The sequence below is a fragment of the Corylus avellana genome, chromosome ca8 (genome assembly GCF_901000735.1).
Source record: "Corylus avellana chromosome ca8, CavTom2PMs-1.0".
In the NCBI taxonomy this organism is placed as follows: domain Eukaryota; kingdom Viridiplantae; phylum Streptophyta; class Magnoliopsida; order Fagales; family Betulaceae; genus Corylus; species Corylus avellana.
The window spans coordinates 19,553,937-19,578,401 of record NC_081548.1 but is presented as its reverse complement, the minus strand read 5'-3'; the positions used below and the strand labels follow the sequence as shown (position 1 = coordinate 19,578,401).

Sequence of the window (24,465 nt, the reverse complement as noted above, 5' to 3'; positions counted from 1 at the left end):
ATTAGGGGCTGCAAAAGTGGTGCTTTGCAGCACATCCCCATAGGAGGTTTATTCATAATTAAATGCATCCGGAGACGGTCCAAGTGCCTGTGGTTGACTTGGCCAGCCTAAGACAGGAAGGTTCTGGACGACGGTTCATTGTTGTCCAAGACATTGGAAATGTTTGCCACCAGATGGGTTTTTTTCAGATAATGAATCATGGGATTTGGCAATCGACGCTGGATGAGGCTCTTTCTTCGGCATTCGATTTTTTAAAGTTGCCAGCCGAATAGAAGAGGAAGTTGATGTCTAACGACATTCATAAGCCAGTGAGTTATGGGACGAGCCTCAAGGATGGGATTGACAAGGTCCAGTTTTGGAGGGTCTTTCTTAAACATTATGCTCATCCCTTGGAGGACTGGATTCGTTCATGGCCTACTAATCCACCAACTTACTTCCTCTCACTCACCCTGCTGCTATATATATTTTTATTTTTATTTTATGGTTAAATTCACTTTACCCTTAAAGTTTAAGAAGTTTTTTTAATTTAAATCCTAATGTTTAAAAATTGGCAATGTACTCTATAATATTTTTAATTCATACCCTCCATTACTAATTTCCATCTAATTGGAAGGAAATCATCTCACGTGTATTTCGCGTGGGATTTTGATGCCCTCTATTTCAATTTTGCCTTCATTAAAACCTATAAAATTACGTAATTACCCTCAATTTCATAGGTTTTAATAAGGGTAATTATGTAATTTTATAGGTTTTAATGAGGGCAAAATTAGAATAGAAGGCTTCAAAATCCTACGTGAGACGCATGTGGGATGATTTTCATCCAATTAGACGGAAATTAGTAACGGAAAGTCTGAATTGAAAATTTTTGAAATATTAAGGGGGTACATTGCCAATTTTTAAATAATAGGGTTCAAATTGAAAAATCCATGAAACTTTAAGGAGGTAAAGTGAATTTTTTCCCTTTATTTTATTAAGTGTATTTTTGTTATTAATAAAATTGATAATTTTTTATAGCTTGAGGAGATATGGCCAATTAGGTAGTAGTTCGAGGTTAAATGGACTTTTCCAATATATATATATATATATATATATCATTGTTTTATCTTTGAATTTTAAAAATAATTTCTACCGGATCTTTGTACGAGATTAGCCATATTAAGTGAGAGGCTAATGAAGCGGCTCATGGTTTGGCGAAGGAGGCATCGAGGGTTACAATGGATAATTTGTGGATTGAAGAGTATATATATATCATTGTTTTATCTTTGAATTTTAAAAATAATTTCTACCGGATCTTTGTACGAGATTAGCCATATTAAGTGAGAGGCTAATGAAGCGGCTCATGGTTTGGCGAAGGAGGCATCGAGGGTTACAGGCATCGAGGGTTACAATGGATAATTTGTGGATTGAGGAGACTCTTATATGTATTTCCAATATTGTTCTTTTAGAGCTTAATGCTATTTCTTTATAGAGCTATTGCTCTTGTATTCTTTTTTCATCTATAAATGAAGAGTATCCAGTTTTCTTTAAAAAAAAAAAAACTCCGCCTTTAGTCGCATGATGTCAGCTAAAATGTATTCCTCTGACTTGTCGGGCATTTTTTTTTTTTTTTTCTAATTAAAAGGATGGGAAGGGGCGACCAATGTAGTTTCCCTCCTTGGGCGTGACCATCGGGGTTCCCATCCGCTGTGAAATGTCCGGTTTGAGCCATAGTTACTGCCTGGGAAGGCAAGCCCGTCACCACAATCCCACCAAAGTGTGAGCCGGTAGAGCCCCTTCATAGTAGCACCTGGTTCAAGCGGATTCGAACACGCGACCACTAGGATGAAATGAGTTATTCTACCAACTCAACTACCACCTTGGTGGTCTGACTTGTCGGTTAAATTGTAGTAATGTCTCATTTTGTTTTTTCTTTTTATGAGAGAAAATGAAATGGAGAAAATTTGGTCCTTTATTTATTTAAAAGGGATAAAATTGTTTTAAAAAGCAAATGGCAATTTCATCCTTCTAAAACTTCATTCGCACTGGAAAATGGAAATGATCCAATTCTCTTTCTCCCTAAAATGTATTCTTCTTACTTGGGGGATTTGTTAAGAGTTTTTCAAAGTGAAATAACAATTGTACCCCTCTAAAAGTTAGGGACCAACTCTTCTTTATTTCATTTGAAATTGAAATAGAGATGATCCGGTGGAGGGATAAAATTGTTTAAAAAAGAAAGTAAAATGAAAACTTTATCCCTCTAAAAGTAAGGGTTGGATACTCTCAATTTTAATTTTATTTGAAATAAAAAGAATCTGATTATCTTTCTATTTTTAACACAGCCCAAAATGTATTCCTAAGACATTGGACGATTTGTTAGGGGTAATTGTTTAAAATTACCCCTAAAGTTTATGGTATTTTACTATTTTTATGAAATATTTCCTTCAAAATTAATTTTGTGCTCCCCTCGGGCATATATATATTGTGTGTGTGTATAGATATATGGATATGATCTTTGGGTAAAAGAAGAGTGTCATTAATTCTCAGGGAAAAGATGGGAAATTATTGTGCGGAGGTGATCAGGAAATTAGGCTTAGAAATAATGGGAGCAATCACTGATCAGAGCTGACAGAGCCTAGGGCTGCCGCCACATTCCAACTCCTGCGCTGCTTAACCATACTGCTCCAGAGCTCGCCGGGCCTTGAAATCATTGACATAGAGGACGGAGCATGCAGAACTGTTCCGGTGCTCCATGGTGCACTGCAAGTGCATGTGGGTGACCATCTTGATGAGGTGCTCAGCAATGGCTTGAACAAGAGTGTGGGGCCACACTCAACTCTGAGAAGAGACTAGAATCTCCATTGCTAGCTAGCCTGCACAGCCTTGGCATGTATGAGATTATGGAGACTACTGCCGAAGAGCTTGTGGATGAAGAACACCCATGCAAAGAGGTATAAAAAAAGTAGCCTCAGAGATTTTCTGAATTTTCTCTCCGCGAATGACATTGGAGAGGGAAAGAGTTTCATTAATACCCTGAAGATTAAGAATTAATGTTTTGGTCTCCTACTTATTTTTTCTTCCTTCTCTGTTTTCCTCAATTTGTGCGAGGTCTTATTTTATGGGATCACTCTTAATAAAAAACATATAAATATACTTAATCACTTGAAGGCACAATCATGACATCTCAACACTCTAAGGGGTAGCTCAATCCGTAGCTTAATTGGTTGTGGATTACGCCTAATGAAGTATAGGTCATTGATTCGAACTCTCTTCTCTCATTTCCTTTGTATATATGGACATATCAAAAAAAAAAAAAAAAAATCACTTGTATAAGGATATAAGTTCAATTTGTCCAAGATATTTCTCGTAAAAATCACTTCAAAGCAAATCTAGTACTTCTTTTAAACATATCGATATAAATACTCATGGTTAAACTTTCTCTTACTACAATCTAATAATTTATGGCCACAATTTGTGCGGTTTTTTGTAGCAATGTGTGGCCGCGTACGTACCCTTCCGCCAATTAAACAGGAACATTCAGTGTAACATAGTGATGATCATTATCACTTTCAAGCAAGCTTTACTTAAGCTATTGCGCCTCCATATCAAGTAATAAAATTGAGCTCATACTCTTAGATTTATTTTTAACTAATATTTTTTATTTGTATAAAAATGAGAGAAAATATAAAATTTTAAATTGGAAGTGAGCCACTCCCAGGGGTGTAAACAAGTCGAGCTTGAGCGAACTTTCCTTATTTGGGATCGACTCATTTAAATTTTATTCAAGCTCGAGCCAAGTTCAAAGACGAGCCAAAAAATTGAACCCTGGTTCGAGCTCATAATAAGTCGAGTTGAACTGAGAGCTGGTTCTTATATTTAATTTAATTTAATTTTTGTAATTAATTAATTTATTTTTATTATAAATTTAAACTTCAAGTACTCCTAAGTAGCTCAAGAAGTCAACTTGCATATGAGTATTTGCTTAGCATGGTTAGCCAAGTATAAAGCCTAAGTCAATGCAGCAAAGCACTTGGTTTCGAAGAGAGAGGATATGCACCATTTTATAATAAAGGGATGCTATTAGAAAAAAATAATAATTAATTTTTAATATTAATATGAGTAATTATGTGAACAACAACCAATTTGATCCTTATACGAGCTGATCATGAGGCTAACCGAATCGAATCGAGCTTACTTCGTTTAATATTCAAACCACTATTTATGTTCACGAAACACCTCATTTAATAATCGAATCGAGCTAAATATAGGAATTAGAGATATGAATCAATGCATTTGGGTTAATTTGTTGAAGCTTCAACCCTATTTAGGGGAATATCTAAATTTGGACAAATTCCGAGCTTTATCGCACCAAAAAAGAAATTGTTTTGCCCTAACTGCGTACAAATGTAATAGAGTAATGTTAGAAGGTTTTTTTTTTTCAGATAATGAATCATGGGATTTGGCAATCGACGCTGGATGAGGCTCTTTCTTCGGCATTCGATTTTTTAAAGTTGCCAGCCGAATAGAAGAGGAAGTTGATGTCTAACGACGTTCATAAGCGAGTGAGGTATGGGACGAGCCTCAAGGATGGGATTGACAAGGTCCAGTTTTGGAGGGTCTTTCTTAAACATTATGCTCATCCCTTGGAGGACTGGATTCGTTCATGGCCTACTAATCCACCAATGTACTTCCTCTCACTCACCCTACTGCTATATATATTTTTATTTTTATTTTAGGGTTAAATTCACTTTACCCTTAAAGTTTCAGGAGTTTTTCAATTCAAATCTCAATGTTTAAAAATTGATAATGTGCTCTATAATATTTCAAAATTTTGTAATTTATACCATCCATTACTAATTTTCATCTAATTGGAAGGAAATCATCCCACGTGTGTCTCGCGTGGAATTTTGATGTCATCTATTCTAATTTTGCATTTATTAAAACCTATGAAATTACGTAATTACCCTCAATTTCATAGGTTTTAATAAGGGTAATTATGTAATTTTATAGATTTTTAATGAGGGCAAAATTAGAATAGAGGGCGTCAAAATCCCACGTAAGATGTATGTGGGATGATTTTCATCAAATTAGACGGAAATTTGTAACGAAAAGTCTGAATTAAAAATTTTTGAAACATTAAGGGGGTATATTGCCAATTTTTAAACAATAGGATTCGAATTGAAAAACCCTTGAAACTTTAAGGGGTAAAGTGAATTTTTTTCCTTTTATTTTATTAAGTGTATTTCTGTTATTAATAAAATTGATAATTTTGATAGTTTGAGGAGATATGGCCAATTAGGTGGTAGGTCGAGGTTAAAGGGACTTTTCCGATATATATATATATATATATATATATATATATTGTTTTATCTCTGAATTTCAAAATTTTAAAAATAATTTCTACCGGATCTTTGTAGGAGATACCATACCAAAACTCCGACTTTAGTCGCATACTCGCATGATGTCAGCTAAAATGTATTCCTCTGACTTGTCGGTTAAATTGTAGTAATGTCTCATTTTGTTTTTTCTTTTTATGAGAGAAAATGAAATGGAGAAAATTTGGTCCTTTATTTATTTAAAAGGGATAAAATTGTTTTAAAAAGCAAATGGCAATTTTATCCTTATAAAACTACCTACTCTTCATTTCATTCGCACTGGAAAATGGAAATCCAATTCTCTTTCTCCCTAAATTGTATTCTTCTTACTTGGGGGATTTGTTAAGAGTTTTCCTCTAAAAGTTAGGGAACAACTCTTCTTTATTCATTTGAAATGGAAATAGAGATGATATCCGGTGGAGGGATAAAATTGTTTTAAAAAGGAAGTAAAATGACAATTTTATCCCTCTAAAAGTAAGGGTTCAGATATTCTCAATTTTATTTGAAATAAAAAGAATCTGATTATCTTTCTATTTTTAACACAGCCCAAAATGTATTCCTATGGCTTTGGAGGATTTGTTAAGAGTTTCCCGAAGTTTAAAATTAAACCTAAAGTTTATGGTCTTTTTAGGAAATATTTCCTTCAAAATTAATTGTGTGCCCCCCTCGGGCATATATATATATATATGTGCCATGCTCTGATGATCTTTGGGTAAAAGAAGAGTGTCATTAATTCTCAGGGAAAAGATGGGAAATTATTGTGCGGAGGTGAGGAAATTAGGCTTAGAAATAATGGGAGCAATCACTGATCAGAGCTGACACAGCCTAGGGCTGCCGCCACATTCCAACTCCTGCGCTGCTTAACCATACTGCTCCAGAGCTCGCCGGGCCTTGAAATCATTGACACAGAGGACGGAGCATGGAGAACTGTTCCGGTGCTCCATGGTGCACTGCAAGTGCATGTGGGTGACCATCTTGATGAGGTGCTCAGCAATGGCTTGAACAAGAGTGTGGGGCCACACTCAACTCTGAGAAGAGACTAGAATCTCCATTGCTAACTAGGCTGCACAGCCTTGGCATGGATGAGATTATGGAGACTACTGCCGAAGAGCTTGTGGATGAAGAACATCCAAAGAGGTATAAAAAATGTAGCCTCAGAGATTTTCTGAATTTTCTCTCCGCGAATGACATTGGAGAGGGAAAGAGTTTCATTAATACCCTGAAGATTAAGAATTAATGTTTTTGTATTTTTTCTTCCTCCTCTGTTTTCCTCAATTTGTGCGAAGTCTTATTTTATGGGATCACTCTTAATAAAAAAACATATAAATATACTTAACCACTTGAAGGCACAATCGTGACATCTCAACATACACTTCAAGGAGTAGTCCAATCGGCTGTGAACCACACCTAATAAAGCGTAGGTGATTAGTTTGAATCCCCCTCTCATTCCCTTGTGTGGACATGTAAAAAAAAAACACACATTTGTATAAAGATATAAGTTGAAGTTGTCCAAGACATTTCTCGTAAAAATCACTTCAAAGCAAATCTAGTACTTCTTTTAAACATATCGATATAAATACTCATGGTTGAACTTTCTCTTACTACAATCTAATAATTTATGGCCACAATTTGTGCGGTTTTTTGTAGCAATGTGTGGCCGCGTACGTACCCTTCCGCCAATTAACCAAGGAACATTCAGTGTAAGTGTGTAACATAGTGATGATCATTATCACTTTCAAGCAAGCTTTACTTAAGCTATTGCGCCTCCATATCAAGTAATAAAATTGAGCTCATACTCTTAGATTTATTTTTAACTAATATTTTTTATTTGTATAAAAATGAGAGAAAATATAAAATTTTAAATTAGAAGTGAGCCACTCCCAGGGGTGTAAACAAGTCGAGTTTGAGCGAACTTTCCTTATTTGGAATCGACTCATTTAAATTTTACTCAAGCTCGAGCCAAGTTCAAAGATGGGCCAAAAAATCGAGCCCGAGCTCAAGCTCATAATAAGTCGAGCTGAACTGAGAGCTGGCTCTTATATTTAATTTAATTTAGTTTTTTTAATTAATTAATTTATTTTTATTATAAATTTAAACTTCAAGTACTCTTAAACAGTTCAAGAAACTAGTTTGCATATATATGAGTATTTGTTTAGCCTGATTAGCCAAGTATAGAGCATGAGTCAATGCAACAAAGCACTTGGTTTCGAAGAGAGATGATATGCATCATTTTATAATAAATGGATGCTATTAGAAAAAAATAATAATTAATTTTTAATATGAATATGAGTAATTATGTGAACAACAACCAATTTGATCCTTATACGAGCTGATCACGAGCCTAACCGAATCGAATCGAGCTTACTTCGTTTAATATTCAAACCACTATTTATGTTCACGAATCACCTCATTTAATAATCGAATCGAGCTAAATATAGGAATTAGAGATATGAATCAATGCATTTGGGTTAATTTGTTGAAGCTTCAACCCTATTTAGGGGAATATCTAAATTTGGACAAATTCCGAGCTTTATCGCACCAAAAAAGAAATTGTTTTGCCCTAACTGCGTACAAATGTAATAGAGTAATGTTAGAAGGTTTTTTTTTTTTTTTTTTGTCTTTTCTATGTCACTTTATAAATGACGTGGCTTTTAAAATTACTATTAAATTTTAATTAAATAACAATTACATAATTTTTTAAAAAAACACAAAAAAAAAATTAATAGAATTACTCCGCGCAGAAAGAAAGAGTAAAAGTGGTAGATCCAGTCAATGTATATATATTATGCCACACAATCACACAAAAAAAGGGGAGTCAAAGCAAACAAGAAACACGTACATGCATCACCCACAAACAGCATTCATATTCTTTTAGATAGGCACGTACCTATAACGTCCATTACTTTTCATTCTTCCATATTTTGTGTTTTTTTTTTTTTTTTTGTGTTTTTGTTTTTGTTGTTTTTGGCGAGGATCGGAGGAAAAGAAAAGGATGTATAGATCGGCGAGCTGGAGCCGCGTCTCGGAGGATCAGTACTTTATGCATGGGTCGTCACCGTCGCCTAATGAGCCGCAGAGCGGCCTGAGACGGACACCTTCCTCTGAAAACAACGAGCTGCCTCTGTACGACCCTATCGCCGAGTTGGCTAAGAAGGAGAGGGCACGTGTCAAGTTTGCTGAGAATGCCGTGCATCTTATTCCACTTGTCCTCTTCCTCTGCGCCATTACTCTCTGGTTCTTCTCTAATCCAGGTAAATAATATTATGGTGCCCGAATCCCAATTTTCTCTCTTAAGCTTTTAGATCCAAGAAAATAATATGTAATTTCGTTCTATTTTCTTTTGGTCCTTTTTGTCTTCTTTTCAATTATTTTTATATTCTATTATATATGGAAATCAAACAAAATAGGAAAATCCTATATATAATTTGTTCAGTTTATTTAGATTTGTAATATTAATGTTTGTTTTAATTAAGACATGATTTGGTGATTGGATCATGAAATAATGAGATCATGTCTGTCAAAAGAGTGGTTCTGTTTTGTGATTTAGCCATTTTTGTAATAATTAATAAAATCAGTTGGATGGTGAAGAAGTTGGTGTGATATTAATTTCTTCAAACACTACCAAGAAAATCTATCATCAGCAACGACAAAACGTCACAGCTTGAACAGCCTAATCCAGATTAGAGCTCACGTGGCGGATATGCATGCATGTCATATTAATTATAAAACTTATTTTAGGGTTCATAATAGCGATGGATGGTATGCATGATGCATTTGTCATCTGGCCAATAGTTACCACGTTGTCTCTAATTTATTAGTCTCCAACAGAAACCATATATTTAAGTCTCTAATTTTTTTAAATATTGTTTTTATTGGTTTTTTTATCCTTACTTTGAAGGAGAGATAGAAAGAGGGAGTGAGAAATGAGAAAAATAAAAAATAAATAAAACAATTACAAAGTTTAAGTTTATTGTAACAAAACCTTTTATTTTCAAGTGTATGCTGGAAGAGAAAAATAACTCATAGTAACTGGATTTAGCTATAAATTAATGGTCATTTAGAGCATATATGTTGGAGATGCTTGCCGGCTTCTCTTGACATTTCTCTTGCATAAAAAATTTCCGCTTTGATATTAGTAGAGATCGACGATCTTCCTGTCATCGCGAACGGGATATATTTTTGTAGCTAGCATTAACGACCACATTTGGGTCGTTGCACTAATTATCTGCAACGACTATTAAACATGTTACTGATAATCTATTATTAGTGATGACTTTTGGTTTGTCCCTAGTAACCAAAGTTTTTGTAGTGAAACAGGATTTATTATGAATCATCTCCAAGAGTTTTTTTTTGTTTTTTTTTTTGGCAAAGTAAGAGTCTGTTTTGGGTTGCCTTTGAGAAATAGAACTTTTAAGTCAAGAAGAACTTTTGGACAAAAGGCAAAAGCTTCATTTTTAAGCTTTTGCTAAAAGTGTTTTTTTTTTGACAATTTTTAGTTTTTTGGATCATTAAAAGCGCTTTTAAATTTTTTTTACTAAACGTGTACTTTTTTTATTCAAACAGACTTTTTGAGTGATAAAAGTACTTTTAAACCCCTCAAACGCAATTCCTAACATACCCTAAGACTTAATTAATTGATTATTCGGCTTATCTTTGCTGCCCATAATTAGCCACCACAATTAAAATTTTTGGATAAGTTTGGATTTGGTAAATCCAAACTTTATACATATAAGCATTTTTTTTTTCTTCTTCTTTTATTAATTGAAACATGTTTGTTTGTCATGCAGATGTAGATGTGGGATTTAAAGCGGATATGGCAAGAATCGAGGGATTGACACTTGATGGAGAATTCGACAATGATAGTGATGGTACTCAAACTGGAGTTTTACCCTTAATAGACTTATGGGACGATCACCAAGTTTCAAACAAATCCGCCAAGAGATTCAAATGAAGCCTTAATTAATTTCCATTTTCACTGGGTAATTAATGACGTACACTACTAGCTATGTGCTACCTGCATCATCTTGTCCAGAAAAAGAAAAGATTGGTGGTTTTCTTTTTTTATTTTTCTTTTGGAACCCATATTCAAATTTGTAGCACATAGCTTTAGACGATTTTTACTTCAAATTTGTTATGTGATATTTTATTTCCCATATGTTTTTTCTCATCTTCTTATATGGTTAAATAATTCGGAAAAGCTTCTTCTGATGAATCGATTGTGCAATCAGTGTCGCATTGCTCCCGGCGGGGCATTAAGGCACAATTTTAATGAGAAAATAGAATGACACCTTGTGTTGTACACTAAGAACTCGTTGGGGAGTGCGATTTTAAAAATTGAGTTTTTTAAATTGCCACTTTTTAAAACTGCACAGACGTTTGATAAAATATGTTAAAATCGCACATAATTTTTTCACGATTTTAAAATTTGCGTTTTTTAAATCGCAATCTTAAACACTCTAAAATTGCGATTTAGTTTAAAAACACACTCTTAAACGGGCTTTAAGATATCTTCAAAACCCACAATTTTTCTCAACAAGAATGGAACAACCCGCCTTTTTTTACACCATAATAAATTTCCCACAGTAACTTTTTTTTTTTTTTTTTTTGTTAAGAGGAGATTGACGAAGAGAATCACAAAAAAGGCAGATTTAAAGTTTGTGAATTTGTAAAATCTCACCTTCACAGCATGTCTAAATAGAGAGTGATGGACAAAGCTTTTACCCCCTTATCTTTTTTCTCACGTTTAGGGTATTTGGACTCGGACAAAAATTAGCTACAAGCTAGTTTATTGTTAATTCATACAAATTACTTTAATAAAGTGATATGTATCACTTAGTATGCGAGTAGCACATGTTATTATCTTTAATAACATGTGTTTCTTATATTTTTTTAATAACATTAATAAGAAAGTATATGCTTCTCACATACTTTAAAAACACAAAACACTTTATTAGATTAATGTTAGAAACAAATGTCACTTTATAAGAAATCAGTTTGTAACTAATTTCTGTTCGCTGAGTTCCACATAGCTCTTGGACAATAGCGGTCAATTAAGCAAGTAATTAATATTGATCCCAATTCTAAAACAACATTCAGATTTTTTTGGGATAAATGCAAATTGGTTGGCCTAAATTACAAATCGCTCAATGTCGTATCAAAATAAAATCAAAGGTCTCTAAAGTATGTCAAAAAAAAAAAAAAAAATTTAGTTTTTGAAGTCAAATTCCGTTAAAACATTTGATAGATTTCGTTAGATGCAACGTCAGTGCCAATAAAATAGCAACACATATCCATCTTAATAAAAATATAAATGAATAAATCTTAGAAAATTAATATTTTGGCTTGTTATAAGAGTTATTTTTGTCCTCTCGTGTTTTCAGATCAAAATGGCTCCGCCTATTTAAAATCATATATATTGGATTAAAATATATATATATATATATATATATATATATATATATGAAGCATTCTTTAGACGTATTTTGAGACATTGATTTTGATTATCATAGTGTTTTTTTAAATCGTATGCGAGGGTAGCTCAATGTTGTGAAGCTACAGCAAAGTAGGCGGATCTTCGTGACTTCGAATCACTCCTCCCTCTTCCCTCCTCCCTCTTCCCTTGTGTGGACATGTCAAAAAAAAAAAAAAATGTATTGAGCATTTCCATTGAATCAACCAATTATTAATGCATCGGTTCCTAATATCCTGAGTGAATCAACAAGTGTGAAGAAGTGTTTTACTTCGGAATTCATGTGTAAATCGATGGATTTAAAATCAATTATTTTTTTTCCATGTTCCGAGCATAAGTATTGTTAAATTATCATTTGTCTTAATAGCTAAGCTAGTAAGAAGCAAATTTAATAATTTAATTAATACTTTAATAAATATTATTTTAAAATTTAAAAAGTTTTATAAAATGAATTAACTTTTAAAAGTTTTCAGGTGATTTTTACTATATCAGTAAATTAGTGATAAATCTTTGAATTTTAATTCAAAAATAATTTAAAAACCTTTTTAAGAACAACAAAATTGAGTGTAAATTGCTCGAAATGAAAATCATGCTAATAAGATAACGTACGTTTATTCTCGAGGGGTCCATATCCAGATCCGTGCAAACCCGACCTTTTCGGTTTCGTCAGCGTCCACTTTCTTCATTTCTCATCTCTGACACCTCTTTCCCCTTCAGTTTCACTTTCACGTATTCCTAAGAACTCTTCTCTCTCTCCGTTTTCATTCGCCATTACCCGGTCTACCGTTCCCGGTCTGACCGGTCTAATTCCGGTCGAGCTCTTCACTGATCGACCACCACCGCCACCAGCAGCATCGCAGTCATGAATCCTGAATAGTAAGCCTCTCCTCTCTCAATCTCCTTTTCTCGATTATTACAGCTTTAACCCCTGTTTGGTCGCCCAAAAAATGAAAAGGAATAGAAAAAAAAAAAATTTAAATCCGTTGGAAATGCAAAATTCTTTTCCATTTTTTTGTTTGTTTGTGCTTTCTGCTACTAAACGGTTGTGAATTTGACAATCTCTTAGATCTCTGGTGGTTTTGTGCTTTTTCACAGCGGTGGATTTGTAAATTCACCTTTTTTTTTTTTTTTTTTTTTTTTTTTTTTGTGCTTTCCGCTACTAAACGGTAGATCTCTGATGGTTTTGTGCTTTGTGAATTTGTAAATTAACTTTCTTTTTTGGTCTTTAGGAAATTAAGTTTGCCTTCCTGTTTGGTTGCCGACAGAAAGAAGGGGGGAAAAGTGGTTTTAGTAATGATTTTTTTTTTTTGATAAGTTTAGTAATGATTTTTTTCATTGATAATTCGTTGTTGCGTATATTCAATTATCATACTGTTTGTTTTCTAATCATTTGTCGGAAACTTATAGGAAGCATCAATTCTCTTATCAGTTTAGATCTGAAATGGGGATTTTTTCTGTTTTCGATGAGCTTTTGATAGTTTGTTAGTAAATTTTTCTTTTGTGATAGAATCGTTCATTGTTTGGAGCGTGATTTTCAACCTCCATGAGTTAACTGTGTTTAGGTTTCAGATCTGAATGTTTAGTTTGATTGCATAACTCTATTTGTCTATCTCTGCATGCGGTTGTGTGTGGTTCAATTAAGAGATTCCTTTTTTTGTGAAAGATTGTGATTATCTGATTGATGTTCACCTTGAAAGACTGCTGACATGTTTCCTCTATTCTCTTGCAAGCTATTTTCTAAATTATATCTATCTCTCAAGTTAAGTATATATTGAATTAGGCTACATGAATACCATTTGCTGCTGTGCCATATCATGTGCCTCACAGCAGAAGATCACGCCTAAGCGTTTAATTGAAGATATTAATGAATTTCTTTGATAAGGCCCCACTAATGTTTGTCTTTAGCCCAATGAATTATTTTGTTCTAAATATAGAGATCCATATTTTTGCTTTATAAAAAGAAAAAAAGTTTACAAGTTTGCAATAAGTTGAAACTGCAGCAAAAGATTTATTGATTCATGTTCTCTTCTGCAGTGACTATTTATTCAAGCTTTTGCTGATTGGAGACTCTGGAGTTGGCAAATCATGTCTTCTTCTGAGATTTGCGGTAAGCCGTTGAAATGCCAGCCTTTATCAAAAGTGTTTATTAATATTTTTCTTGCTCATATATTTGAATTTGCTTTACCTAATGCTTATAGACCTCTCTGGATATTCTATCAATTCATCAGCTTAGTTTTTTTTTCTTAATCTTTCCTTTCTTTGTGTATAAATTTTTATCCTTTGCTTCGTTACTTAGAAAAGAGGAAAATTTGAGACCTTTTATCAAGTTGCAAGAGGATGCTTATCTTGTGTCCAAAAAAACAAAAAAGAGGATGCTTATCTTAAATTAGTGGTCATACATAATTTGACAAACTTTGAATTTTGTGAATCAAAGTGATAGTTTACTATGAATTCTATTAAAGCTGATATAGTTATGTTACTTGTTACAGCCTATCTAAGGTGATTTTTACTTTGCTTCCCCTGTTTTTCGTTGCTAATTCTTTAACCAAGAAGAAATTGTGGCACTGATTAGCATGTAAAGGATGAAAATAATAATGGGCTACTGCACCTCATGGTTCAACCCATAAAGTTGTTATGAACATACTGCTGAAAAGATGACTTGAACTTTTTTGTGTTAGCATTGATTTTGACTAACAGTAGTTTTCCTGATTCTGTTGGAGTTGCATTGTGGTGTTCTTATCACATTGAAGACTTATTGAATGGAGTTTTGATTCCTCGATTATGTATGTTGTCATATTGTTTCTCCAAAGATAAACATTTGTTTAACGAAATGGGGACTTTAAGGGTCTGTTTGGCAAACCATTCCTTTTTTTTTTACTATTCACACCACTTTTCTCCAAAAAAATCAACATCAAAACAACATTATTATTATTTTTGTTCACTTTTTATATCACATCATTCACTTTTTATTACTATTCAAATAAAAAAATTACAACAAAACAAAACTTTTTCTTTCAATACAAAAAAATCAAAACTTTATACCATATCAATTCACGTCAGCTACAATATTTAACGGAAAAGGGTTTGCCAAATGGACCCTAAGTATGTCACGACTTTCCAAGAACAGAAGTCATAAAGGGCCTGTTTAGTTTGCCTTAATAAAGACAGTTTTTAAAAGCTGTTTCATAGAACAAAAAGAAAACTTACAAACATGATGTTGTTAACAGTTTTGTTTTTATGAAACTGAAAACAATAAAGAGCCCTAGGAAACATAATTCTGTATGGCATCTGAGATAGGATATTCTCAAGAATAATTCTGTGAAAAATGTTTTTAAGAACACATTTCACAGTGTGTTCTTGCATTGATTACTTTCATAGTCTTACGATTTTTTCCATGGAAATTTTGGTTTCATTATTAAATAGTACTTTCTGTTGAAAGGTTGCTTTTAATTTATCTAGTTATCTGATTGAAACTTATTTTTTACTGATAGTAATGTTTTATCAAATAAAATTATGATTTTAACTTTTTGTATTAAAGTGAAAGTATGGGATTCTACTTGTTGAACCACATATTTTGTGGATTCTAGACTTTTGATGGTTGGGATGTTTATCCATTGTTTAGTCCTAAATTTTTAACTGTCAACTTCTTATCTCATATGTAGACATGTTCACTGTAGTATTACTAGTATTGATTCTTTCTCTCTCAAGTTTGACAAAGACAGAAATAAAACGTATGAAATGGTAAAAATTTAAAGATTTAAGAAAGCTACTAAAATTACTTTTTACTTCATAAAATTGCTTTTGTTTTATCCCTTAAGAGAAAGAAATTTATTGTTATTTTTTTTAGATCTCCTTAGGTGACTGAAATGAAAATGCTTGTTTTACATTTTGTCTATTTAAGTTGTGCCTATCGTCAAATTTATTGTTTTGTGTGTGAATCTTGGCATGCTATCTTATGTTATATCTAAAAGAATCATTTGGTGTAAAGATAATGGAAAAGATGCTTGTGTCATTGTTGAAAAGTTTTCTGGTTCGAGCGTACTGAAGCTCTTTATTGAACTTTAAGCAGAATTCCTAGATGTGTTAATTTCTTTTGCCTCTTTTTATTTTATTTTTCTTTTAATACTTTTATATAAGTATTCTCTTTTGTCTCGTTGATATAGGATGATTCGTACCTGGACAGTTACATTAGCACAATTGGAGTTGACTTTGTAAGTATCACCTGTGGGTTTTAATAGATGTGATTTTAATTTAAGCAATATAATCCTAATATTATTTTTCCACCTATTATTAGAAAATACGCACTGTGGAGCAAGATGGGAAGACCATAAAACTTCAAATCGTAAGACTTTTTCTCCCCTTTTATTTATTTTTATTTTGGTGGAATTGCACTAGTTTCTGGGCATTTATTTACCAGCTAATTGGCAATTGCAAGGGAATATTGTTCACATCCTGATTAATCCTTTTTGTGCTTACTTTTCCCTTTTAGTTGCCTTGTCTTGAACCATAAGTAAGCCAAGGGTCTTTGCACTAAATGATACCTTCTCCCTCTAAAATAAGTGGAGGGTGAGGTCATGGGTTTAACCATGCATGGATGCCTGAGTTGTATTCAGATATGATAAGAAGCATGATATAATAATTTTGATGTTGGTGCATATCCACAATGGTTATCTAATGCAGCATTCTACGAATGTCGCCATTGTTTCAATCTAGATGTTGAAGCTTTTTTTTTTTTTTTCTGGTATGTGCAGTGGGACACTGCTGGACAAGAGCGTTTCAGGACAATTACAAGCAGCTATTACCGTGGAGCACACGGCATTATAGTAAATTTTTGCCTTTTTCTCATGGTTGTACGCTAAGGCTGTGTTTTGAATTTGTTTCCTAATGAATGTCCTTGGCATATGTGGCAGATAGTTTATGACGTGACAGATCAAGAGAGCTTTAACAATGTCAAGCAATGGTTGAACGAAATTGACCGATATGCTAGTGAGAATGTAAACAAGCTTCTGGTTGGAAACAAGTGTGACCTCACTGCTAACAAAGTTGTGTCTTCCGAAACAGCCAAGGTAAAGACCATGCTCCCTGAGTCCCTCCCTATGGCTGTTTTTTTTTTCTATTGCTGAACTATTGAGAGCTGAGATGACACCGTGGACTTGATGTGACTTGTTTATTAAGGCGTTTGCGGATGAAATTGGCATTCCATTTATGGAGACGAGTGCGAAGAATGCTACTAATGTGGAGCAGGCTTTTATGGCCATGGCTGCTGACATCAAGAATAGGTACTTCTTATATGCATGTTTACTGTAATAATTTGTTAGAGAAGAGTGTATACCATGCCATTTAAGAAATAAATTTAGCTTCAGTTTTGTTATAGTTGTCTAAGTGCTATTTATGTGTGCAAATGCCTTCTCTCATCGTTTCATTTCTTTGCAGGATGGCAAGTCAGCCAATGAGCAATGTAAGGGGGCCGCCAACAGTGCAGATACGAGGACAACCCGTGAACCAGAAGTCTGGCTGCTGCTCTTCTTAGTTGGTTCGTTCTGATACTGATCCATTGCATGTATGCATATAAGACCAGTCGTTTGTATTTGAATCAAGTGGACCATTGAACAAACACCACCCCCCCCCCCCCCCCCCCCCCAAGTTCTGTATGATTATGTGCACGTCAGTTTGCTTTGTTACATGTTCTGCCATTCAATTCTTTCCAGTTTCTAAGTTGTCTGTACAAATGATGTGATGCTCAGCAGCAATATCTGTTCATTTTTTTAAGCTGTTCTTGTCTGAAAGCTGCAAGGCAAACACTTCTTTTGTTCTCCTTTACAGTCATAATGTTTACTAATTTGGCTTATTAATTTGACTTTATTTTTTTCTCTTCATTTAGTTGCTTTAAGTGCTTGACAATTTGCCCAAATAACAACGTTAGGTTAACGTTTGTGTGTGTGTTTTTTGGGCCATTGTTTTAGGGTTATGTTAGTGGATGGATGGCTTGGGCAAATCTTGACCTTTTATTATAAAAGAGAGCAGAATTTAAAAAACTCAGCCAAATAAGTTCCTTAAATTTTTTAAAAGATTTCGATTCATATTTGATAGCTGTAATTAATTACTAAAGATATTGCCATAATCTTTTGATATTTAATGCTCCTAACCACAACCCGCAGCTCAAGTGACTCAATATTCTTCTATTTCTAGTCTTTAATCAGAAAGATTAAATTAATGGGCGACATTAATTCAGTCAAAACTTTTTCATCTCACTGTAATGGCCGATAATCTTGAAGACGATATATCCATCGGGATGTCCGATCGAGGCCATCCAATCTAAGTTGATGAAGCCTTTTAGCACCTTCAATGAGATAATAGAGACGGTGGTGAAGGAAAGTCAGGTGGATGGATGAATGATAACAAGAGCACAAGCAGCAAAGTTTAGCGGAGTTCCATGTCGATAGGGATGGCTTGTGCCACCAAAATTTGGCACTGGGATGAACGGCACATTGCTATGCATTCCCGCCTATTGAGACATAAGCAAATTACAATAAGTGGTTTAACATCTTGGATGGGAGCTATAAAGATTTAAATGAAAAAAAAAATTACAAAAAAGAATGGGACAATAAGAAGTAATTGAAGGAAATATTCGTGGCATATCCTAAGGTTCACATTTGGTGGTCAACGAAAAGCAACAAATAATAAAAGGGGTTAAATGTAAAATTGGTCCACGTGTTTTTTTGTTTGTATTAAATAAATTGTTGAATTTTCAAAAGTGATAAAATTAGGGGAAAACTTCACTTAATCCCTTGAGTTTTAAGGGTTGCAATCATTCTCCTAAACGTTAAAATTTTTTCACTTAGTGTATTCAACTTTAAAAAGTTTGCAATACCACCTATATCGTTAGGGTTTAGGGTTAAATTAGACAGTGCATAGGTGAAATGTCCCTTATACCCCTGTATTTAAAAAGTATTGAATAAAAACATGGAACCCACTAGCTAGTTTTCTCTAAAATTAGTCATTGTGTTTTCTAACAATGTAAAATCAATCATTCTCTCTACTTCCGTTAATGAGCAATTTGTTCTTGGGAAATTTTTGGTTATAAGTGAAAAACAGCGTTGAAAAGGCAACAACAATAAGGTAGGCATGGAAGAAAACCCATGATTTTTTTTTTTTTTTTTTTTTTCAATTCAATACGGAGAAAAGGGGAAGAAAATCCATGATTTGATGATAGGCTAAGTGCGATTTTGTTTCTAGTGATGTGGTGAGGCTGACATGGAGTGAGAGGATCAAATGGAGAACTGATTTAGCAGTATTTGATGATTGTCATGCAATGATTATATGGAGATAGTACACGTGGCGTAACGTGATTGGGCCAATTGACATTTTTCTTTACACATGGCAAACGGCACACTAATGAAAATAGACAGAATGATCGCTTTTAAAATGTCAGAAAGTACAATGGCTAATTTTATTACTTTTGAAAATTGAATGATTGATTTGATACGCACCGCAACATGGACCACTTTTGTATTTAACCCTAAAAAAATGACAAAAATCAAATTGAATCTTACCGTATATGGAATAGTACCACAGTAATTTGGAGCAGCATATGTTGGGGGCGACATTTGAGCAAGCGGTGGAATATCCAAGCAGAGGTGAGGAAATTGATTCACATTCTCATCATCTGGGGTTGTAGCCTATAACATTACACAAAGCCATTAAGGCTAACGAATAAGTAAAAATCACTTATTTGATTGGCACTTGTAAAAAAAATAATCAAAGACTGATTTTTATTATTACATTATTTCAGTTATATGACGATCAAACATATTAATTAAAGGATGGATAAACTTACATTTGATGAAGATTCATACATAGTTTTCTGATCTGTAGGTGAAACTAGGGAATCTTCAAGAGTACTACTTTGTTCCTGTAAATAAAATGCACTACATTTTTAAAAGCACATATAAAAGAGAGAGAGATCTAGAGAGAGAGAGAGATTACAAGTTGTTGAAGAGAAATATCAAATATGCTTGGTTTGAGTTTCTTCTTATCATCGGCAGCCTGTCTGAGAAAATATTTTTGTGCATGACTAGCAACCTGGGTGGAGGTCCTAGTGCTCACAAACTTCTTTGAAATTCCTTTCCAATCACTTTTCCCGAGCTCCTTCACACCAACTAGAAATTGTCTGTGCTCTTCCTCACTCCACGGCCCCCCTATATATATATATATATATATATATGGGAATATTGCAATATTACAGATCACTATTAATATGTATGTCAATGCCTATCAATCAAACACAAAACTGACACAAATGTTTCAAGTTCTTCAAAGATATAAGAATTTTTTCAAAATCTTTTAGGAAACAAACACAAATATATTCAAGGAATGAAGGAAAGAGCCATGTTGAACATTAATCATGAGGTCGTTGGTTATTGACAATCAAAATAATTAATAAATTCTAATCAATTTTAGTCTCCACAAATCATCAATATTGAAAGCATTCGCTTGTAACTATTTTAAGCTCAGATTTCTCTCTCTCTCTCTCTCTCTCTCTCTCTCTCTATATATATATATATATATATATATATATAATCAAAGGAATAAATACATGGCACCTTGGTCAATTAACAAGAATTATGAAAAACAAATTAATTAGTTAATTAAACGCTGAAAGTAGTAAAAATTGTAAGGACCCAAGAAACAAATACACATGCATATCCAAACCCTAATCTTTTTTTTTTAAAAAAAAAAAAAAAAAAAAATCTGACATATACCTTTTAATTGTACATGAGCAGCCTCGTTTAAGCTAAGGTTTCCCCCGGCATCTCCTTCGTTTGTCAAATACACACCGAAGAGCTTCACTCGGTCACTCTGATCATCATTGGCAACATTATTACACGTCCTGTAGTTGTGTCCGGTGCGGCCACACTGCGAACACTTTCTTAGTTTTCTCTCCATGTTTTTCTCTAAAAACTACTTCTTTCTTTGTAAAAGACAAGACAAAGAAGAAGTAATTAAATTAAGACAATCTAATTCTTCATCTAACCATAAACAAAAAAGCTCTGTGGCGGTGTAATGTCTCGGAACTTTAGCAAAAATTTTATATATATATATAGGGCGATTTGGGAGTTCTTGAATTCCCAATCTAGGATAGGGTTTTCTCGAAATATTTGGTTTTCCTGGAAAAACCTTATTTCCTTGCCGGATTTGGATCTTCCGGCCAGTTTTCTTTATGCATGCCATTGTTACTATTTTTGGAAGATTCGATATCTCCTTTCAAAGATTGGATTTTATTATTATTATTATTATTTTATTTTATTTTATACTTGCATGTGGTATGATGGTGTTGACTGTTGATCATTGGTGAGCCTATAAAAGCTATCTGATCCGTTGGATTTAGAAGGTAAAAGAAAGTGATGCTTTGTAGGGCGCCGTTGAATTAGGGTCAAGTATGTAAGTAGAGGGGCTTGTTGTGGAGCATGTTTTGTGGGATTATGATGCAGCTCTGGTAAGAATAATGGCGACCCGGCTGGCCGGGCAGAAGGTGATCGAGTAATCCGACCCGTTTCTCCTGAGTACTAATTTTTTTGAAAGTCCTGAGTACTAATTAAGCAAATTAATCTTGTTTTTCCTTTAATTTTTAGAGTGGTTGAAAATTTTACTTTTTCACTATCCGATTTGAGGGAGAGTTAAGTCTATTCAGTTACAATTAATGTGTGTGTATATATATATATATATGAGACTCCGATATATTAAATCTCAAAGTGGTCTTTGGGCAAGTACAATTATCTCCCTGATACACAGGGGAACAGAATCCTCCCATACATGGTTAGCATTGAGAGTACAATTAATGTATACTTAATTTATATGCAACTATATTTATATTTGTATATATAACACAGTTTCAAAAAAAGAATCCTAGTTGTAAATAATAAAATAATATGGTGGAATTAATTGAGGTGGAGTAGATTGGAATTTCATCCAAGATAAAAATAATTTTACTAATTAACACAATTAAAGTTAAAAGCACTCTACTATCAATGACCATGATTTTTTTTTTTGTTAATAATAATAAAAAAGCCTTATAGTATCAAATTACTTGCAAAAATAAAGACAGAAGGTAAATGAAAACTGCCGGTTCTACTGGACCAAGAGATCCTCTCATACTTAAGTACATAGAGATGGCTCTTTGAGAGAGAATCTAAATTGAGAGTATAAGTAGAGGGAAAATATGTGTACCCGGTGAGGAGACCCAACTCTCATTGTTTTCACTTGAAATTCATTTGGCATTGGCATGCGGTTATGTGATGTGCAAGAAGCGGGAGTTGAGTGTGGACTGCCCAATCATAAAATCGGTGCACTTGAGTCCAGGAACCAAGTTGTTCATTGGGTTAGGTCGACAGATTTATTCTCAGCCCATTGGTCTTGATGTTCTTTGGTGGGTAGGCTCCAATGCCCTTTGGTAGCCGCACTTCAAGGGCCCATATCGGCATATTGGCATACTAGTAGCCCCCCCAATTTTCTTGAACGACTTGATCACAAGTCGATCCATGAAAATTTAGGTGAGTGAGCCCCCGGGTCCCCTTCGGTGACGAGTACTTCGGTAAGTGGACTTAGAGGCCTTTGGGTAGGCGGGCCTCAAGGGCCCTTCGGTATTTTGGCATACCATAAAATATTATAATACAAATACAGCGAACGCAATGATCAACCCTATTTACATTATACAATTAACTGATCATAATCAACGTTTAATTAATTAAACAACCTCGATTTTGTTAAAAGGTTTATGTGCTTTTGTTCTTTTGTTACCGAACCACAAAAGAAACGCCTGCGAAACCGAAGGACACCTAAAACTGTTCCAGGTTCTGTATTTGATCCTCCGACACGTGCATGTGAGAATCTTTTAATATATTTGTCGTAAATATAGGTCAGGTCACTTATCATTTACACGTGTGCATCGCCTTGCGTTTGCCATATTTATCAAACTTTGTTTTTTTCTGTGGGGAGTCGACGCTGTCGTTTTGCTTCTTACACCGTCGTCGGAAACGTCCGTTAAAGTTTTGAAACTGTGAGGTCACCTGGCCTTCTCTGCCTACGTACATTTCTTTCTTCCTCTTTGGACTCTTTATAACTGCTTATTACCGTCCGACTGTTGTTGGGCACCTTTAGAATCATCATATATATAATATAATTGCTTATGGACCACACACACACACACAACACACACACACACACATATATATATATATATATATATATATATATTTTGAGAATGCTAGGTATTATTCTGTTTCTTAATTTTAGGTAAATATTATTTTCTAAAAAAAAAAAACCCCTTATTTTTATTACTTGATTTAAAAAAATAATATTTACTTAAGATCAGGAGAATATAACTAACATTTTTTATTTTCTTTTAATCTAATTGTCACCTAATTATCACCAGTGACCGTGGTTTAGTAATTAGTACTTAGTAGTCATATATCCACCTAGGACCCATGTCACATTCATTAACATAGTATATTTTAAGGTTCTATTTGATTCGCGGAATAAACTCTTACTATTGAATGATTATTCTTATGGATTAACCATTCCTTTGTTTGGTATGGACCTATTCCTATGAATGGTTATTCCCATGGAAATAACAATTCCATTATGAAGATGAATATTTATACCTCTAAAAAATGAGAGGAATAATTCCTTAAGAAATAGAATGCATCTTCCAATAAAAACCCATATTATTTTTTATTTTATTTTAAACTCAAAAACAAAAAACAAAAATAAAATAACTTGAAAAATAAAGTGGGTGGTCGGCCACCCACAAAAGAGGCAGGTGGTCGCACCACCCTTGTGGCATTTTGAGGAGCTCCTCTAGCCTCTAGGGTAGCCAAGGCCACCGCCAGAGCTCCTCTAGGGTGGTCGTAGCCACCCCCGAGGGCTTCGAGGCTGGTCTCGGCCACCCAATTTATTTTTTAGGTTTTTTTTTTTATTATTATTATTTAAATATGAGTTGAAAAAAAAATAGTGTAAGGTTTTTGTAATTTTGATTCAATTCCAGTTGGAGCATATGTATTGTTACCAAACTAAGAAATATGAACAATTATTCCATTTCATTTTCCGTTATTCCCAATGATTTTTTATTTTTTTTTCCTTTTAAATAATTGACATAAAAAAATTACTTAAAACACGTCACGTTAAGTATTATACTATAAAATATGTATAATAAAGAGTAAGTATATATATATTAGTATTATGACAAATAAATAAGATTTTCTTAAAAAATAGGGGGGAATTCATGCATGGATTGTGGAGAGACTGTTATCTTTTATAGCGTTGATGTTTCAAGAAAGCAGGGTGAGATCCTGATCAGATGAATGTTGAAAGTGTTGAAAGAGTCCAAGTTTAGTGAAAGGTTAAGCAGCGATGATGAAGACTTTAACAGTAATTGCAGCAATGGCCAAACATGCATGACATGGCCAACCTACCTCTCCACCGCCTCACAACTGGCAGACTCTGTTAACCAACGTCTTCCCAGTGGCAAACCAAGCGAGCATGCACCCATCACCGGGAACCCCAGCCGACGACGTCCGTTACCGTTATATCAAAGGTCCATTCATACGTACGTGCAGGATCTCAAAAGTAACCGCATAATGGTTAGAT

The 24,465-nt window shown here is 33.9% G+C and overlaps 2 protein-coding genes and 2 pseudogenes across 2 annotated transcripts; all 4 read left to right on the top strand.

Annotated features, from left to right (window-relative positions):
- Positions 1-173: 173 nt before the first annotated feature.
- LOC132189082 (2-oxoglutarate-dependent dioxygenase 21, chloroplastic-like) lies at positions 174-3,027 on the top strand (annotated as a pseudogene).
- A 1,379-nt stretch (positions 3,028-4,406) lies between these two features.
- Positions 4,407-6,588, top strand: LOC132189086 (flavanone 3-dioxygenase 3-like; annotated as a pseudogene).
- A 1,701-nt stretch (positions 6,589-8,289) lies between these two features.
- Positions 8,290-10,461, top strand: LOC132190678 (uncharacterized). The gene is made up of 2 exons (XM_059605719.1): positions 8,290-8,602; positions 10,139-10,461. Exons 1-2 carry the CDS (start codon positions 8,344-8,346, stop codon positions 10,300-10,302), a joined length of 423 nt encoding a protein of 140 aa, XP_059461702.1. The 5' UTR covers positions 8,290-8,343; the 3' UTR covers positions 10,303-10,461.
- A 1,986-nt stretch (positions 10,462-12,447) lies between these two features.
- Positions 12,448-17,682, top strand: LOC132189987 (GTP-binding protein YPTM2-like). Its single transcript, XM_059604851.1, has 8 exons — positions 12,448-12,696; positions 13,855-13,927; positions 15,984-16,031; positions 16,115-16,162; positions 16,572-16,643; positions 16,731-16,886; positions 16,996-17,099; positions 17,254-17,682. Exons 1-8 carry the CDS (start codon positions 12,683-12,685, stop codon positions 17,348-17,350), a joined length of 612 nt encoding a protein of 203 aa, XP_059460834.1. The 5' UTR covers positions 12,448-12,682; the 3' UTR covers positions 17,351-17,682.
- Positions 17,683-24,465: the final 6,783 nt, after the last annotated feature.

What these genes read in the sequence shown, in the direction of transcription:
- LOC132189987 (XM_059604851.1), top strand. An exon ending in GTCTTCTTCTGAGATTTGCG is followed by an intron (nt 13,928 to 15,983) that starts GTAAGCCGTTGA and finishes TCGTTGATATAG; the next exon opens with GATGATTCGTACCTGGACAG. An exon ending in GTGGAGCACACGGCATTATA is followed by an intron (nt 16,644 to 16,730) that starts GTAAATTTTTGC and finishes CATATGTGGCAG; the next exon opens with ATAGTTTATGACGTGACAGA.
- LOC132190678 (XM_059605719.1), top strand. Translation starts at nt 8,344, where the DNA reads ATGTATAGATCGGCGAGCTGGAGCCGCGTCTCGGAGGATCAGTACTTT. An exon ending in CTGGTTCTTCTCTAATCCAG is followed by an intron (nt 8,603 to 10,138) that starts GTAAATAATATT and finishes TTTGTCATGCAG; the next exon opens with ATGTAGATGTGGGATTTAAA.